Genomic DNA, 18,453 nt, shown 5'->3' on the forward strand with positions numbered 1-18,453 from the left:
TGAGTGATCAGGGGAGAAGGGCCTTAGTCAGGGAGATGAACAAGAACCAGATGAGCTTCAGCATTTCTCTGTGGAGAAAGGAGAACGTTCCAGAAGAACAACCATCTCTGCAGCACTGTATTGTAGAGTGGCTAGACAGAAGCTACTCCTCAGTAAAAGGCACATGACAGCCAAAAGGCACCTGAAGGACTCTCAGACCATGAGAAACAAAATTCTCTGATCTGATAAAAAAAAAAAGAAAAAGGAAAAAAAAAAGAACTCTTTGGCCTGAATGCCAAGCATCATGCCTGGAGGACATCGCTCATGACCTGGCCAATACCATCCCTACAGTGATGCATGGTGGTGGCAGCATCAAGCTGTGGGGATGTTTTTCAGCAGCAGGAACTGGGAGGCTAGTCAGGATCGAAGAAAAGATGAATGCAGCAATGTACAGAGACATCCTTGATGAAAACTTGCTCTAGAACACTCTGGACCTCAGACTGGGAGGACGGTTCATCTTTCAACAGGACTACGGGACAACTCTGTGAATGTCTTTGAGTGGCCCAGCCAGAGCCCAGACTTGAACCCGATTGAATATCTCTGGAGAGATCTGAAAATGGCTGTGCACCTACGCTTCCCATTCAACCTGATGGAACTTGAGAGGTACTGCAAAGAAGAATGGCAGAAACTGCCCAAAAATAGGTGTGCCAAGCTTGTAGCATCATACTCAAAAAGACTTGAGGCTGTAATTGATGCCAAAGGTGCTTCAACAAAGTATTGAGCAAAGGTTGAGAATACTTACAGTATGTACATGTGATTTATTTATTTATTTTATGAATTTGCAAAGATTTCAAACAAACTTCTTTCACATTGTCATTATGGGGATGAATTGAATTTAATCCATTTTGGAATTAGGCTGTAAAGTGAAAAAATGAAGCGCTGTGAATACTTTCCGGATGCACTGTAGATGAAATTGGGTCTTCACCTGAACAGATTTGGGGAAATGTACCATTAGATCACTTGCTCACAAATGGATCCTCTGCAGTGAATATGTGCTGTCAGAATGAGTCCAAACAGCTGATAAATAAACATCACCATAAACTACAAGTGATCCAAACGCCTTCAGTCCAACAAATACCATCTTGTGAAGTGAAAAGCTGCATGTTTGTAAGAAAAAAATTCATCATGAAGACTTAGTTTCTTAAAACCGTTGGTTTTGGCTAAAATACAGTATGAGTCCATAATCCATAAGAAAAAATAAGAAAAAAATCATATTGTTTGCATCAGGAGAGAAATATGCACAGATTTAGTTCTGTTTATAAGTGAAAACAGATTTTGTTGTGAGAGGACAACAGGGGATGGACTTTATTACTGGAGGAAGCGTTATTATGGATTATGGACTCGTATTTTGGCTAGAAGCAAGTTTAAAGTTTAAACATCTTTAAACATCTTAATGATTAAAACACAGCTTTTCACTTCACATGGCATTAAAGGATTAGGTAACTTCCAGAATACAAATGAATACAGATAAAATTAAAAATACAAATGATATTCCTGATAATTTACTCACCATCCAAGATGTTCATGTCTTCAGTTGAAAATAAAGGAAGATTTTTGAGGAAAACATTACAGGATTTTTTTGGACTTCAATGGGGATCAAGGGGCTGAAGATCCAAATTTCAGTTTCAATGCAGCTGCAAAGGGCTATACGCAGTCCCAGCCAAGAAATAACGGTCTTATCTAGTGAAATCGCCTCGGGTTTCGTATGAAACCCTAGTTCCTCTAGGGAACGAGACGCTGCATCACTACGCTTTGGGAACGCCCCCAGCGTGCCCACGCTCTGAAACACGTGTGTAATCAGTCCAATAGAGAAGCGCGTGTGACGTCACGGACGGGGTGACGTCAGGAACCAGGAAGCTATAAAGCACATGCGGTGAATGCAGCCGGCAGCTTCTGCCACCAGGAGCGCTGCAGGGATGCCAGAATTGTGGTAGGCAACGTAGCGTCTCGTTCCCTAGAGGAACTAGGGTTTCATACGAAACCCGAGGTGTTCCCCTTCGGGAACGTCAAGCTGCGTCACTATGCTTTGGGAACGAAATGCCCACGCCGCCAGAATTCCAAGCCCTGCTTTGTGTGGAGCAGGTGGAGAGAGAAGGGGCGAAAGTAGCCCGAGTGAAACGAGCGGCCTCAGCCCACTCGCAGAAGGGCGAAAGTAGCCCAGAGTAATTGCTGCTGTAAGCATGACGGTGCGGCCTTAGCCGCCTTTAAAATTGGGCGATAGTAGCCCGAGTGAAACGAGCGGCCTCAGCCCACTCGTAAAAGGGCGAAAGTAGCCCGGAATAATTGCTGCTATTAAACATGAAAAATGCGGCCTCAGCCGTCTTCTAGAAAGGTGAAAGTAGCCCATAGTGATTGCTCCAGCCATCTTAAGAGAAGGGGCGAAAGTAGCCCGAGTGAAACGAGCGGCCTCAACCTTACTCGTGGAAGGGCGAAAGTAGCCCAGAGTAATTGCTGCTATTAAGCATGAGAGTGCGGCCTCAGCCGTCTTATAAGCAGGGCGAAAGCAGCCCGAGTGAAACGAGCAGCCTCAGCCCACTCGCAGAAGGGCGAAAGTAGCCCGGAGTAATTGCTGCTGTAAGCATGAAAGTGCGGCCTTAGCCGTCTTAAAAGTAGGGCGAAAGTAGCCCGAGTGAAACGAGCGGCCTCAGCCCACTCGTAAACGGGCGTAAGTAGCCCGGAATAATTGCTGCTATTAAGCACGAGAGTGCGGTCTCAACCGTCTTAGAAGTGGGGCGAAAGTAGCCCGAGTGAAACGAGCAGCCTCAGCCTACTCGTGGAAGGGCGAAAGTAGCCCAGAGTGATTGCTGCTATTAAAGCAGAAAAACACGGCCTCAGCCGTTACATAGAAAGGGCGAAAGTAGCCTAGCATCAGTTGTAAGGCGAAAGTAGCCTCAAACAAAGGGCCTTGGCCCAGTATAGAGCAGACAACAGAAGTCTGAGTCATCGAAAGCTGGAGCGACAAAGGAGCAACCTCAGTTGACTCAAAGAGGCGACAGTAGCCTGGGTAGAGGAGCGGCCTCACCGCCCAAATTAGGTAGCACTACTAGTGGTAGGAGCGTCTGAGAGAAGGGCAAAGGAGCCCGGAGTATTGGGGAGATCCAACTCATAGAATCTGACAAATGTGAGCGGCGTGGACCATCCCGCAGCGTTACAGATATCTTGCAGGGAAACCCCTGACATAAAAGCTTTAGACGCCGCAACTTTGCGGGTCGAATGAGCCTTGGTTTCCATCGGAGAGGGAAGACCAGAGGACTTATAGGAGATAGAAATGGCATCCGAAATCCACCGACTTAAAGTTAGCTTAGAAGCTGGAAGACCTCTATTACGAGGACCAAAACACACAAATAACTGGTCCGTCTTCCTCCACAGGGCAGCTCTGTGGACGTATGTGTCCAGTGCTCGCACTGGACACATACAGTTAAGCTTCTGCTGTTCTGGTCCCGAAAAGGGGGTAGGACAGAAGGCCTGGAGCACTACAGGCCGTGGTACTACTGACGGCACCTTGGGTAAGTAACCCGGTTTTGGGTGCAGAAATGCTTTGACCATCCCAGGGGCAAAGTCCAAATATGAAGGGGCCACTGAGAGGGCCTGTAAATCACCAACTCTCTTGAGAGAGGAAATAGCCAGCAGAAAGGCAGTCTTAAAGGACAAAAGTCTGTCCGAAACCTCTTCAATAGGCTCAAACGGAGGGTTACATAGAGCCTCTAATACCACGGCCAGGTCCCACGTGGGGACGCGTGAGCGCACCGGGGGCCTCAGCCTCAGTGCACTGCGGAGAAAACGTGACACCAGGGGAAGTCTCCCAAGGGAGATAGTACCGAAGGGAGCATGGAAAGCATCTATGGCCGCCACGTAGCCCTTCAGCGTAGAATGTGTGTTACCGGCCGTAAGGCGGGCTTGCAAAAAGTCCAGCACTGAACCTACTGGGCAGTGAACTGGGTCAATTTGGTGCTGATTGCACCATAGGACAAACATATTCCACTTCCCGGTGTACATTTTCCTTGTGGAGGGAGCTCTGGATTGGAGAATGGTCTCAACAACCTCGGTTGAGAGACCGGAAGCTAGGAGCTGTGCCCCCTCAGGGGCCACACCCATAACTTCCACACCTCCGGGCGGAGGTGCAGGATCGCACCTCCTGCCTGTGAGAGGAGATCTCTCCTGACCGGAATTTCCCATGGAGGGCCGTCTAGGAGAGAAGTCAGGTCTGAGAACCACACTCGACCCGGCCAGAACGGAGCCACTAAGAGGAGACACATTTGAATATGTGTAGGCGGAAGGGGAGTGAACACGGGCCGAGAATGGCTTTCCCCACGATCTCGACACCTTGGTGTGGAGATCGGGGAAAAATGGCAGACCACGGCGTGGAGGTTGAACTTTGGGGCGCAGAAACCTCTCATCTAGCTTTGTTTTCTGTTTCTGCTCCCCGGTCACCACGTCCGGCCAACTGATGTTGAGCTTGGCAACGGCACGGGTGACCACCTCCACTAACTCCTCATACTGGACCGGCTGGGAGGGCGTGGGACCAGCCTACTCGCCCAATTCCATCTCTCCCTCTTCGGAGGAAGATAAACGGAGCGGCGAGTGCTCCTCCTGGCGGGAAGAAACTGACGTGCGGGCTTCCACACCAGAGAGGGGCATGGATCTGGCAGAGGAGGATGGAGAAAGGGGCTCGCCCGTCTCCAAACTCGATACCAGATCCAGTTTCGATCCCCACGAATGCAGGCGCCGCTCTGCCTCAGCAGAAGCGTGACCTGATCCGCGGGGGACGCTAGTGAGGGCTCCTTCCTCAAAAAGAGCCATCCGGGAGCGAAGCTTGCGGAGAGGAAGCCACAAGCAAGCCTCGCCCCCAAGCAAGCCACACACAGCGTGTGTGTGTCCTCGGCCGTAATGTAGCGTTGGCACGGAGGAACACAACGTCTAAATTGCTTGTTATCGCCCATCTCTCTATCTAGGTCAACACTCAAAAGAAAGTGAAGCAAACTGGCTTCGAAAAACAGTGTTGACGGACAGACAAACACACAGAGCGCGACTGAAAGGCAGAAGCTGCCGGCTGCATTCACTGCATGTGCTTTATAGCTTCCTGGTTCCTGACGTCACCCCGTCCGTGACGTCACACGCGCTTCTCTATTGGACTGATTACACACGTGATTCAGAGCGTGGGCACGCTGGGGGCGTTCCCAAAGCGTAGTGACGCAGCTCGACGTTCCCGAAGGGGAACTCTCCTTGCAAGTCACATGTGACCTAGGTGGAAGTACCGACCCAGTGTTTACGAAGTGAACGTGCAAAGAAAGTCAAACGCCCTTTACAAAAAAAGTAAAACAACAATGTTGTTGGAGAAGAAAATTAGTTTTTCACCATACCCTACCTTTTTTGAACCAATCTAAACAGACAAATATCTAACCACGTGTGACCTTTCCAATGTGATTACGTAATGCATGACGTCATAGACACACACCACTAGTGTAAGATGGGCATTTCTCGTTTAAAAGTATATAAATTTTTTTTTTTTTTAGAAAATGACAGATCGCTTTGCTAAATAGCAAATTATTCCTCAGCTTGGATCATGTAGAACAGCTTTAAAGCTACACTGAAACTGCAATTTGGACCTTTAACCCGTTGATCCCCATTTAAAACCACTATGTGGAGAAAATGTTTTCCTCAAAAACCTTTATTTCTTTTTGACTTTGAAAGAAAGACATGAACATCTTGATGACATGGGAGTGAGTAAATTATCAGTTTTTATTTTGGAAGTGAACTTATCCTTTTCATTCTTAAATTTTCATTTTTGGGTGAACTATTCCTTTAATTGCATTCAAAAACTGTCCCTGACACTTGGGTCTCCGTTTCTGCACTCTAACAGACATGGAAATCGAACTAGCTTCAGAGTGTATGGCGTTGTTGGCACTGGATATGTGTTGGTGGGTGTTTTGGGTGGGAATGCAAACAGCTCGGCCCCTGAGTCACCATCCGCTGTGCTTCCCCGAGAATTAATTACCCTCTACTTTTTCTGTGCTTCCTTAATCAACTCATCTGAGCTGAGCAATTAATTCATCTGCCGCCATGTCAATATCAGTCCCAAGGGGCTTTTCCATCTACAGCATATCAGAATTCAGCCTCATACTTCATGATGCACATAGCTTTACAGAAAGTATCAGTCAGATTGTGCCGTGTTTGTCCTTGATGCTAATCCTATGTATGCGCCAAAGCATAATTTGTACCTGTTTATCTGTATTTTATGCAAGGGCTGACTTAATTGGTTCTTCATGCTAGGATTTTGCATGGCAGCACATTAGTTCTACCTCTGAACTCCCCTCGAGAGAAACTTAAAAAAGAAAGCATAAAACTTGCAAGGGGGTTTTCAGGCGGAAGTGGTTATTAAGCCTTCCTCCACGTCTTTGTGTAGACAGCAGTGGCCTTAATTCTCCTAGTTTCCATTCAGAGAAAGCTCCTTTGAAATGTTTAAAAGTTAGAAGAAATGATTTGTGGACAAATGCCTTCCATCGACCTGTCTAGATGAAATAAAACAAGCAGTCTCAGACAGAATGGAGAGCCACAGGCTGTTTAAATGTAAATGTAAATACGCAATGTCACTGATGCACTTGTTTTGAATCGTTTCAATTACAGTTCAAGCAAGTGAACCCGGTTGCCTCGTGGTTTATACAAAAACCATCTTGACTCAATCCTCTTTGCTTAACGAGGTTGAGCTTTGCATTATGTCTTTTTTCTGTATGTACGAGATGCGAGATCTGTTTAGAAATGGCTCATAAGTCAGAGCATACAGTTATATAGCATAAAATGACACATTTATTGTGATAAGTGTCACTATGTGGAGAATTTACGCAATGCCTGGTAATGAAAGACATTGTTCAGTAAGTAACTGTAAAATTAGCAATAAAGATCCTACAGAAGCTTATAATCTCTACATGGTCCTAAACTCCTATCACACTGGGGGGCCTATTATGGAAGATGGTTGTAAAATTCTGCAGAAGTACTTCTGAGAGCCGGAGGATTTTATGACTGATGAAGCTTTTCATTTTCCCCCGCTATTTCACATGTTGAAACAAAATCGTTACCACAGAATACATGTAATGGTCTATGGACTATTAGCTCACTGATTAATGCTGAAAAAAATAAAACTTCAGTAGTTTCTCAAGCCCGTAAATGTTAGCTTGAGATTTTGCTTTCTCTTATAGATTTAAAAAGAGAACTCTGAGGTCGGAAAGTTTATAATCTTTCTGTGACACTTGAATTCCCACTTCGGTCATAACTCACAGCTGTAATCTTCAATCTTGAGCCGAGAGTGACAGATTTTTTATCTTCTCGTGAGACAACAACTTGACAGGGCCCAGTGATGAAATATGGCCAAAACAAAGGAGCGACGGCTGGGATTAAACGGGATTAAATGGGGCTGACACACACACAAGCTTCTCTGATGTGTATGGCTCTTGCAAATGTCAGAAGCTTCTCTGCTTTCCCATCCAGCTGCAGTTGTGTCATACTCTCTTTTTAACATCTCTGTCATGCACATGTTTTTGATGGTTAGATGATTTCTTAATCATCTTTGTTTATATTTATTTTAATACTGTCAAAATTAGTGCGTTAAAGCAGACGAGATGTTGTCAGGCCATATGTTGGTAAAAATGAATTTACCTGTTCTGTCAGCATTATACTGTGGCAATGTGCACTGTAGCCTGTATCATTTTATATTAAAGCGCGAATGAAACTACAAGCATGTGCGGCAAATCCACATCACGTTCAGCAGAGGTAGCTCTTAAAGTAATAGCAGCCAAATAAATAATAACCCAGCTGCTGTGAAGTCTTAATCAAAGAACAAAAGAAAAAAGAGGAAATCAATAACGTTTGTAGCTTTAAGGATTCATCTACAGTCAAACCAAAAATGCAACCTTTCTACAGCACAGACTGAACAAAATTAAGCATTGCTTGGTAATTGTATTGATAGTTAGAATTTTTGGTTGATTTTTATCCATTACATACCTTTCTATCAAAGTAATCGGACCTTATCAAGACGAATTTGTTCCGACACAGTTTAACTCTGAGATCTTATCATATTTTATTACCAATTACTAAAATATAGCAGGTAGACTGTGATAATGTACGTAATGTTTAAGGTGTCTGAATTTTTTTTATTTTTTTATTTTTTTATTAATTTAGTGTTTGATAACTTAATTAAATTTCTGTATATTTCCTACTTGCTGACGGGCACAGGTAAATAATGGGTTTATGGGTTTAAGTAAACCCATAAACATGAATTAGAAGCTGTTCTTTTTTAAAGTCTAATAAATTGATAGCTCTCCTAATTATGCTGTATTGTTGAATGGCAAAAAATAATGGCTAAATATTGGGGGGGGGGGTAATTTCCTAGAGACAACACTAATATTGATATTAATGATACTCACCTTCAGTCAAAAAAAAAAATATTGAACGAATATTAAAAATATATCCACCCACTTAGGGGTCTTTATGTTGTTTCTACATTCATTTGAAGATTGAATATGAAATTAGCGCAATATAAAGCGTAATCACGATTAATTTCAGGAAATGTGCAATTAGTAATTTTTAATCGATTGACAGTACTAATTTATAAATTTAAAAAAAAGTACAGTAAAAACAGCAAAATTGTGGAATATTATTACAAATGTGAAGTTGTTTATCAACTTTTTTCATTTTTGTGTGTTGGCACTTGCTGTAGTATTTGCTTACATATATTTTTTTTTTAAGTTTAATAGATACATATTTTTAGGATTGTATGATTAAGATTAGTATTAGTATTACTATTTAGTATTTTTTAGCATTATTTATTAGTAGTATTACTTCAGTTTCATAAATTGAAAAGCTATTTATTCTTATTAACTATTTAATGTATACACCTAAAATATTTACTCCTGATAAGATGAAAACTAATAATTTCAGTGAACCTCATTCAAGAAAACACGAACAGAGTGCATTTCTATGTACATTTTTTGAAAATCAAATGTTGCAAAATTAAAATGTTGGGTAACTTTTTTAAGGACTAATTCTTAGTATTAACTAGTTGATTATTAGATTGCATAATACTAGCATATTTGATGTTTAGTAATACTTATAAAGCACATATTACTGCCTCATTCTATGTGGTCATATTTTAGATCCCTTAATACAATGTACCTAAACTTAACAACTACCTGACAAATTATTAACAAGCAGCAAATTAGGCGTTTATAGAGAGAAAACCAACCTGCTTTCATGACAAAAACATACCTGTGGGAACTTTTTCGCAAATACATATCACTGCAATAAGCATTAGAGTTATACTGCCCTCCAAAGGCAAAGCGCAGTAAATACACATTTGGTCAAAATTGAGTTAAGGCTTAAAATAGGCTTTGTGACAATCGTTTTGTCTTGTGGCAAAGTCTCCTGGTTCAATTTTGTCCCATTTCGGAGAAACGAGAGTGTCAAAATCGCAGTAACTACAAAATCCAAACTAATACCATATATGGTGTAAAAACTTTAAAGGCATTTTTCTCAGTTTCAGTGTTGGCGTAGTTACTGCACTTTGCCTTTGTAGGGCAGTATAGCGCCAGTGAGTGGACATTTCAAGTCAGAACTGCAGTGACACGTACAAAATCAACGGCGTATAAAACGTACCATATGTACATTCATCTGTTTCTGGGAAAAAAAAACAAATGCTCTTTTAGCGCCACTCAGTGGACATTTCACTTTGACTATGTCACGAAACATACAAGGTGGTAAGTATTTCGCGTCATATGTGTTCCCTAATCTAAAGTGTTACCAAATGTTACCTTCAGTTCACTGTTTACACTCTTTTTTCTTCTGCCTCTAAAATTGACCAAATCCAATCTAACTACTTTTGATCTGCCAAACCTTACAGATTTCATATTCAGAAATAGGGGTTTCATTTGAAACTGACCATCTGTATTACTTCCTAAGAGGTATCGTGCTTCTGATAGTCTTGTCATGAGAAGCCATAACCGACTGGCTTTCATCATACTTTAATCTAAATCTGTTCCATCCCGAGGCCTCGTTTCAGACCCCCGTCCCAATCTACCCATCTGTAATGTCTCTTCCCTTGGAGTAAAAAGGTTTTATCCCCTGCTTGGTGTTTGAACTCGGCTTCAGTCATAAAGAGTAGTCCTTCCACACACACACACACACACACACACACACACACAAGCACAAGCTTTCATTTCCGTAAGCTATTAAAATAAAAGCTTTTTAAAACAGAGAATGCTAAGGAGAAGTGGCATGGCGATCTCCTCCGGCACAATTTAGGACAGTTTCTAAACATCTAACTGGATTTCTCTTTCTCTCATTGCTCTCAGATCTGGTGCAGGCTGGTCACAGCAGCGTATAATTATTTCCATGTGACCAACTTCTTCTGGATGTTTGGAGAGGGCTGCTATCTGCACACAGCCATAGTACTGACATACTCCACCGACAAACTGAGGAAATGGATGTTCATCTGTATAGGCTGGTGTAGGTATCCCATGATGTACTATGATGAAATTATATAGGTTGTGCATATTGAAATAACTGATTTATAGCTTGTGGATTCACATGTATTTAGAGATATGCATGTCACTTGAATTGATGATGTGGGATGATTGATTGCCCATACCAGTGTAAAAATCGATGAATAGCTTATGATAACTTAAAATATTTTTAAATATTTTTCTAAACACGTACAAACAAAGATGCAGTAGAGTTTATTTTATTTCAGCTATTTTATTTGATTTGATTAACCCTGACATATTAATATCAAGATTTTATACATATTTTATACATGTATATTACAGTAGTATTTATTTATTTATTTTTATTTATTCCAAAAAAAAAGATTATTCCACATTGAGGCCTCATACCTGTGTAAAAATAGCTTATGATAACTTAAAATATCTTTTCATATTTTTCAGCAAGTTATTTTTTTTTTTATTTTAGATATTTTTAAGCCTGACATATTAAAAGCAAAATTTATTAACATTATTTATTTATTTATCTATTTTATTTTATTTTTATTACCCCTGACATTTTACCCTGATTTACCTGAAATCGAACACTATTATTTATTTTACTTTACTTCATTTTATTATTTTAGCCTGACATGTTAAAAGCAAAATGTATTAACCTTATTTATTTATTTTTATTTATTTATTTTTTAAATTATTCCACATCAAGCGCTTCATACCTGTGTTACAATCTATGAGTAGCTTATGATAACTTAAAATCTTTTCATATTTTTCAGGAACTTTATTTTATTTTAGATATTTTTAAGCCTGGCATATTATTGGGTATTATTATTATTGTGAAATGTATTTACATTATTTATTTATTTATTTATTTTATTGTTTTATTTTTTTTTTTAATTCCACATCAAGTGATCACCTGTGTAAAAATCTATAAATAGCTTATGATAACTTATTATTTATTACCAAAATGTTTTATTTTATTTTATTTTATTTTATTTTATTTTATTTTATTTTATTTTATTTTATTTTATTTTATTTTATTTTATTTTATTTTATTTTATTATTAACCCTGACATATTAATATCAAAATGCATTAACACTAGTATTTATTTATTTGTATTTTTTTTGTATTTTTTTTCCCCCAAAAAAAATATTATTCCACATTGAGGCCTCATACCTGTGTAAAAATCTATGAATAGCTTATGATAACTTAAAATATATTTTCATATTTTTATAAACACATTAACACAAATGCAGTAAGTTTATTTTATTTTAGATTTTTTATTAACCCTGACACTTTACCCTTGAAATTTATTAACACTATTATTTATTAACATTTTTTTTATTTATTTTATTTTATTAACCCTGACATATTAATATCAAAATGCATTAACACTAGTTTTTTTTTTTTCCCCAAAAAAAGTATTATTCCACATTGAGGCCCCATAGCTGTGTAAAAATCTATGAATAGCTTATGATAACTTAAAATATATTTTCATATTTTTATAAACACATTAACACAAATGCAGTAAGTTTGTTTTATTTCAGATTTTTAATTAACCCTGACACTTTACCCATGAAATTTATTAACACTATTATTTATTAACAAATTTTATTTTATTTTATTTTATTTTATTAACCCTGACATATTAAAATGAAAATGCATTAACACTAGTATTTATTTATTTGTATTTGTATTTTTTTTTTTCCCAAAAAAAGTATTATTCCACACTGAGGCCTCATACCTGTGTAAAAATCTATAAATAGCTTATGATAACTTAAAATATATTTTCATATTTTTCTAAACTTGTTGACACAAATGCAGTAAGTTTATTTTATTTTAGATTTTTAATTAACCCTGACACTTTACCCTTGAAATTTATTAACACTATTATTTATTAACATTTTTTTTTATTTTATTTTATTTTATTTTATTTTATTTTTTTGTTGTTGTTGTTGTTGTTGTTTTGTTGTTGTTGTTGTTGTTGTTGTTGTTGTTGTTGTTGTTGTTTTTTACAAAAAAGTATTATTCCACATTGAGGCCTCATACCTGTGTAAAAATCTATGAATAGCTTATAATAACTTGTTTCATATTTTTCTAAACACATTAACAAAAATGCATTTTATTTTATTTTATTGTTTTGTTTGTTGTTGTTTTATTATTAACGCTGACATATTATTCCACATCGAATGCTCACACTCTATGAATAGTTTATGACAACTTAAAATATATATTTTTTTCTTTTTCTAAACAAATGTTTTAAAAAATGGAATTAAGTATATTGTTTATTTTTTATTGCCGTTTTTTTTTTTTTTAAGAAAGAAATATGAAATCAACTGTGACAGGATATTCTTTTAAATTATTGCTGTGTCATATAGTGTATATATAGGCTTAGATTTATGACATCAGTGAAAGAGGAAAGTAATTTTGATTAAAAATTCAGCAAGCAAACATTTTTGGACACAGTGTGTGAACTAAGAAAGCAAATAAGGTCATTTCTAATTTCATGTTGCCTTTAAAGTACATCAGTGATTAAATTACTGTCAATTAATAACTTGAAAACGAGACGCAGTTACAGTAGTAGATAATTACACTAATGAGAGCTGCAATTTGATCAGGTTCTCTTCTGAACCATGAGCATATTATTATTCCGCGAATAAACAAGCCTTGGATTTTCCTCATTAAAAATGCATTGCAAATGAGTCATTGCTGAGGATTTATCACACAGTTCCTTAATAGTATCAATTATACCGTTTGTACAATGTCTTTGATTTTTCAAACTAATCAGAGTGGGTGGAAATTTGCTCTGCTCTTTTTCCACAGGTATTCCATTCCCCATTATCGTCGCTTGGGCCATTGGAAAACTGTACTATGACAACGAAAAGTGAGTTTCTTTTTTATCTCTGTATAATTCCTGCATTTTACTCTAAACACACAAACTGCCTCACCTCATTTACAATAAAAGCAATTAAAGGTTAGATTAACTCCAATTATCTGTCATCTAGCCTCACTCTGGTCATTAAACAGTCGATTCACGATAAAGCCAGAGAAGCGTTTTCTGCTCCGAGTGAGGCTAATTAACGCCTGTTACTCACACAATTGATGAGTGACACTGATGTAAACATCCTAGAGTTCAATAGTCAAGACATGATATATACAGTACAAGGTCTCCTGTATAAAAATACTCTCCATGATTAAAAACAAACAAATAAACACGTACACGCTTTTATTAGACATTTTAAAAGGACGGATTAGGGCAGATATTCTCCTAAAGCCCTCATTAGCTTCTTCAGTCTCAAGATAGGAAACTTTGCAAACAATGAATGAAAATGTTAATTTATTCATATTAAATAGGGGTGGAGGGTTATATAATATTCATTGTCCAGGCATGACATTTAGGCTCAAGCACATGAAATATAATATGATATATTAAAACATAAAGCAAAAACAGCACATTTAATGTCTTCTGCATGTGAAATTTCCATCTAACAAGTATAACATTAATAACATAATATTTAATAATGTATTAATAACTATATAACACAACTATGTCATAATTATTCAACCCCTATTCAACATTGCTGTTTTTAAGTAACTATTCAAATGTATGGGGTGCTAAGCAAAATTGTCTAAACCACAATTAAACCTTTGAAAACTCTATTAGAAAACAGAATTAGCTTGAGCTGTTACACATACATACAGTTAGCCCATGTATGTCCTGAAGTTTGAGTAGCAAATATGGCAAGGTCAACAAAGCTCTCACAGAAGCTATAGAGAAGAAATAATGCTATTACTTTAGAAAGTTTAAGGCTATATGAAGATTTCCAAGATGGAAAATAAGTAGCATTGTCCAATTTGAACTTTATTCTTGTGTGTGAATTGTTGTTAATTGGAGGTTCTAAAGTGCTAACAAACTAAACAATTTCATTTCCTGTGCAAGAGTAATTAAACAGTCTCTGTTAACACCTCTTTAATTCTCTTTCTCACTTAACATCTGCTATACACTGTAGAGCAGTGCTGCTCCACTGGTGCATTGTGACCCAAAAATGGGTCACAGTTCTGCACAGCAAGGAAACAATGCTAAATGCTGACAATAAAATCCAGATAACCATATAATAATACAAAAAGTATGTTGTTAATGTTAAAAGCTGAATATCAAGGTGGGGTGCTAGGGATGTTTCGCTTTGACAGTTTATTTGTCACTTAAAGGGATGGTTCACTCAAAAATGGAAATTCTGTCATCTTTTACTCACCCTCAAGGTTTTCTAAACTGTATGAGCTTCTTTCTGTTAAAGATAACTAAACTGTTCTTGGTCCCCATTTCCATACTTTGGAAGTCAGTGGAGACCAACAAGTGTTTGCTACCGACATATCTTCTTTTGTGTTCAACAGAAGAAGGAAACTCATACAGATTTGTGATCTCTTTAATAAATGCTAGGCAAATTACTTATTGACAGATGTACAGGTTGCATGAAACATTAAAAAATAAATACATGAGGTCAAAGAAAACATCACCCAGACCACATTAAATATATGATAAACTATTTAAGTACCATTGTAGATGGCCCCGGAAAAGCATTTTTAAAACATGCTCATTTAAAAACATGAGGCAGGCTTTACCTGGGTGAACTTGTGCTTGTCTTTGGTTGAGCTTCAGAAGCGACAGCATTTTGCCATTCAGACGTATCCCCAAACACCACATGTTTCTTTCTTCCTGTAAGACTGACACACTCAGCCGAGACAGTCTTGATTATGCCGAGTACCCAACTGAAACTGTAAAATTAACAAATCTGGTGCATATCTGCCCAAGAGACACACTTGCCTTCTCTTCCTTGCTTTTTATATATATAGAAAAGCTTCATTTTAGATATTATTCCAGTGGGTCTTCTTTAATCACTTTACTGGATTTGCTTGTTTAATCATTGTGCTAGAATAATAAATAATTATCTCCAAATCCCTTTATATTGGATAGAGAGTCACGCTGTATTTGAAGAAATGGGGTCAAAATATTATATATACTGTAGAATAAATTTCCAGGCTTCATGATGTGCATGTCTAATCATTTTCTGTGCTTCATGATCTGATTCTGTGTGTGTGCAGGTGCTGGTTTGGGAAGCGGGCCGGCATTTACACTGATTATATTTATCAGGGTCCCATGATCCTGGTCCTACTGGTGAGTCAGCACAATTTTGATTCTCTACCCAATTACACAAATGTTTCATGAGATTTGGTGTGTGCAGGCAATTTAGCATTTTTTATTTGTTTGGTGCTTCCCCTTTCACGAGCCTTATTACATTTTCCATGATTTATGTTTGTAATTTCATATTGATAATTCATATCTGGCATTCAAGTGTGCAAAATCGAGTGCTTCCTCTTTTCCTCTCTCCATCTTTAGATTAACTTCATTTTTCTCTTCAACATTGTGAGGATCCTGATGACTAAACTGAGGGCCTCCACCACCTCAGAGACCATTCAGTACAGGTGAGGCAGACTATTCAGCGTCCCATAAGAAAGTTTTTTTTTTTTTTTTCTCAGAATTTGCTTGTTGGTAGCCCAGTACACTGAAACAACAACACCCTTTTTACCTTGTCAAAAACAGCTCTGTTCACAGCAAGCCGTTTCGGTGCATAACTCTTTAAATGATAATGAGCTTTGCTCACCCTGCCTCTCTCTTCCATTTTGTGTAATTCAAAAACTAAACTAATCCACTGCGTCCTCGGTAGCTCTGATGTCGGGAGAAAATGAAGACTCTTATGTTCACTTTTACATCCAAATACAAAACACCTGCACTGCTTATTGTTGTCGCTGAGAAAATAGCAGAAAGCGTACAACAAAATATGCTAATACGGGACCGTCTGTCAACACTCGTGGGCGGAGCCTGAGCAATATGACGTCATAAAGCTTTAGAAAATCAAAACGGCTTGATAATTGAGAAAGTTTAGGTTTTTTGGGGATTAAAAAAAGGAGTGAATGGATTATTATCATTGTAGGGTGGTTGTGTCCAGACACCGCTTGGACACATTTATATGCAAACACCATGTAAAAGTGAATTTTGCATTCAATGTGCTCTATAAAGCCAGAGTTTTGTAAACTTTCCCTCAAAATGAGACTATCCGGGCCCAGCTGCAGTATAATTTTCCGCAGACACTTATCCTAAGCTTTCTTATGAGAAATAATAACAGAACAGATAGCAGAAAGGATAGTAGATTCAAGGCGACAGTTGCATATAGTAAAAGTTTAGAGCTATAAATTGAATCTGGAAAGCATAACGCTATTGTGGAAGTTAATGTTCCTGTGATGGGATGCTCAGACAAACAAACTATTTTAATAAAAGCACAGCGTTTACACTATATGGACAAATCTTTCTAGATTATGGGCTTATTTGTAGTTGTCTCTGCATTTTTTAAACTGTGACGAGAATGTTTTTTAATGTTCAAAACATTACACACTTCATCTTTAAAGAGATTTCGTTTGTGATTTGTCTTTCCTGTGGGGAACCATAAAAATGTAGATTGAGATGTTGAATTTAGAGGTGCTTGCTGTTTGTTCTGAGTTCTGGAACTTTATAATAAGCTGTTAGTGTGCTGTGTCAAAACTGTAGTGTGAATAAGGGTGGTAGGGATTGATAGATGATTATTTGGATGATTGATGTATTGAGGATGAGAGTTGGAGAGATGGGGGGTATTTGTTTGTGTGTATCTGTGTGTGTGTGTGTGTGTGTGTGTGTGTGTGTGTGTGCGTGCGTGCGTGCGTGCGTGCGTGTGTGCATGCGTGTGTGTGTGTGTGTGTGTGTGTGTGTGTGTGTGTGTGTGTGTGTGTGTGTGTGTGTGTGTGTGTGTGTGTGTGTGTGTGTACCTGGTATTCATCACGTTGTGGGGACCAAATGTCCCCACAAGGATAGGAATACCAGTAGATTTTGACCTTGTGGGGACATTTCTTAGGTCCCCATGAGGAAACAGGCTTATAAATCATGCACAATGAGTTTTTTTGAGGAAGTAAAAGTGTGCACAATCTCCTGTGAGGGCTAGGTTTAGGTGTAGGGTAGGTGTAGGGCGATAGAAAATACGGTTTGTACAGTATGAAAACCATTACGCCTATGGAATGTCCCCATAAAACATGTAAACCCAACGTGTGTGTGTGTGTGTGTGTGTGTGTGTGTGTGTGTGTGTGTGTGTGTGTGTGTGTGTGTGTGTGTGTGTGTGTGTGTGTGTGTGTGTGTGTGTGTGTGTGTGTGTGTGTGTGAGAGAGATGCTGATATACCCTCCAGCTATGACTAATGTCTTTGGCAGTCACAGTCAGTGGCCCATAGCAAATGCAATACATACTGCTTAAACCGAATGCATCTCAATGTCATCCTGTTGAACTCTGTGTATTAGCTACTGTGACTTTACTCTGTGTAGTTATTAAGGCACTACTGGGCAAAAAATATTAAATTAATCATATATATACACTACCAGTCAAAAGTTTTTGAACAGTAAGACTTTTAATGTTTTTTAAAGAAGTCTCTTCTGCTCACCAAGCCTGCATTTATTTGATCCAAAATACAGCAAAAGCAGCATTATTATTAGAATAACTGCTTTCTATTTGAATATATTGTAAAAAGTAATTTATTCCTGTGATTAAAAGCTATATTTTCAGCATCATTACTCCAGTCGTCAGTGTCACATAATCCTTCAGAAATTATTCTAATATGCTGATTTGCAAAAAAAAAAAATATATATATATATATTATTATTATTATTATTATTATTAGCAACATTTAAAACAGTTAAGCACATTTTTTCAGGATTCTTTGATAAACAGAAAGATACAATGATAATCATTTATCTGAAATAGAAAGCTTTTGTAACATTATACACTATACCATTCAAAAGCTTGGAGTCAGTATAATCTTTTTTGGAGTGGGGGTGTTATAGAAATTAATACATT

At 38.1% G+C, this 18,453-nt stretch overlaps 1 protein-coding gene across 1 annotated transcript in view; it reads left to right on the forward strand.

Moving 5' to 3' along the window:
- Nucleotides 1–18,453, forward strand: part of crhr1 (corticotropin releasing hormone receptor 1) — a 283,958-nt gene that overhangs the window by 255,620 nt on the left and 9,885 nt on the right. Inside the window, exons 8-11 of the mRNA XM_073832713.1 lie at nucleotides 10,380–10,533; nucleotides 13,348–13,408; nucleotides 15,625–15,697; nucleotides 15,920–16,005. Coding sequence (XP_073688814.1) covers nucleotides 10,380–10,533; nucleotides 13,348–13,408; nucleotides 15,625–15,697; nucleotides 15,920–16,005 — 374 coding nt within the window. The remainder of the gene's footprint in view (nucleotides 1–10,379; nucleotides 10,534–13,347; nucleotides 13,409–15,624; nucleotides 15,698–15,919; nucleotides 16,006–18,453) is intronic.

The sequence above is a fragment of the Garra rufa genome, chromosome 1 (assembly GCF_049309525.1).
Source record: "Garra rufa chromosome 1, GarRuf1.0, whole genome shotgun sequence".
Lineage (NCBI taxonomy): Eukaryota > Metazoa > Chordata > Actinopteri > Cypriniformes > Cyprinidae > Garra > Garra rufa.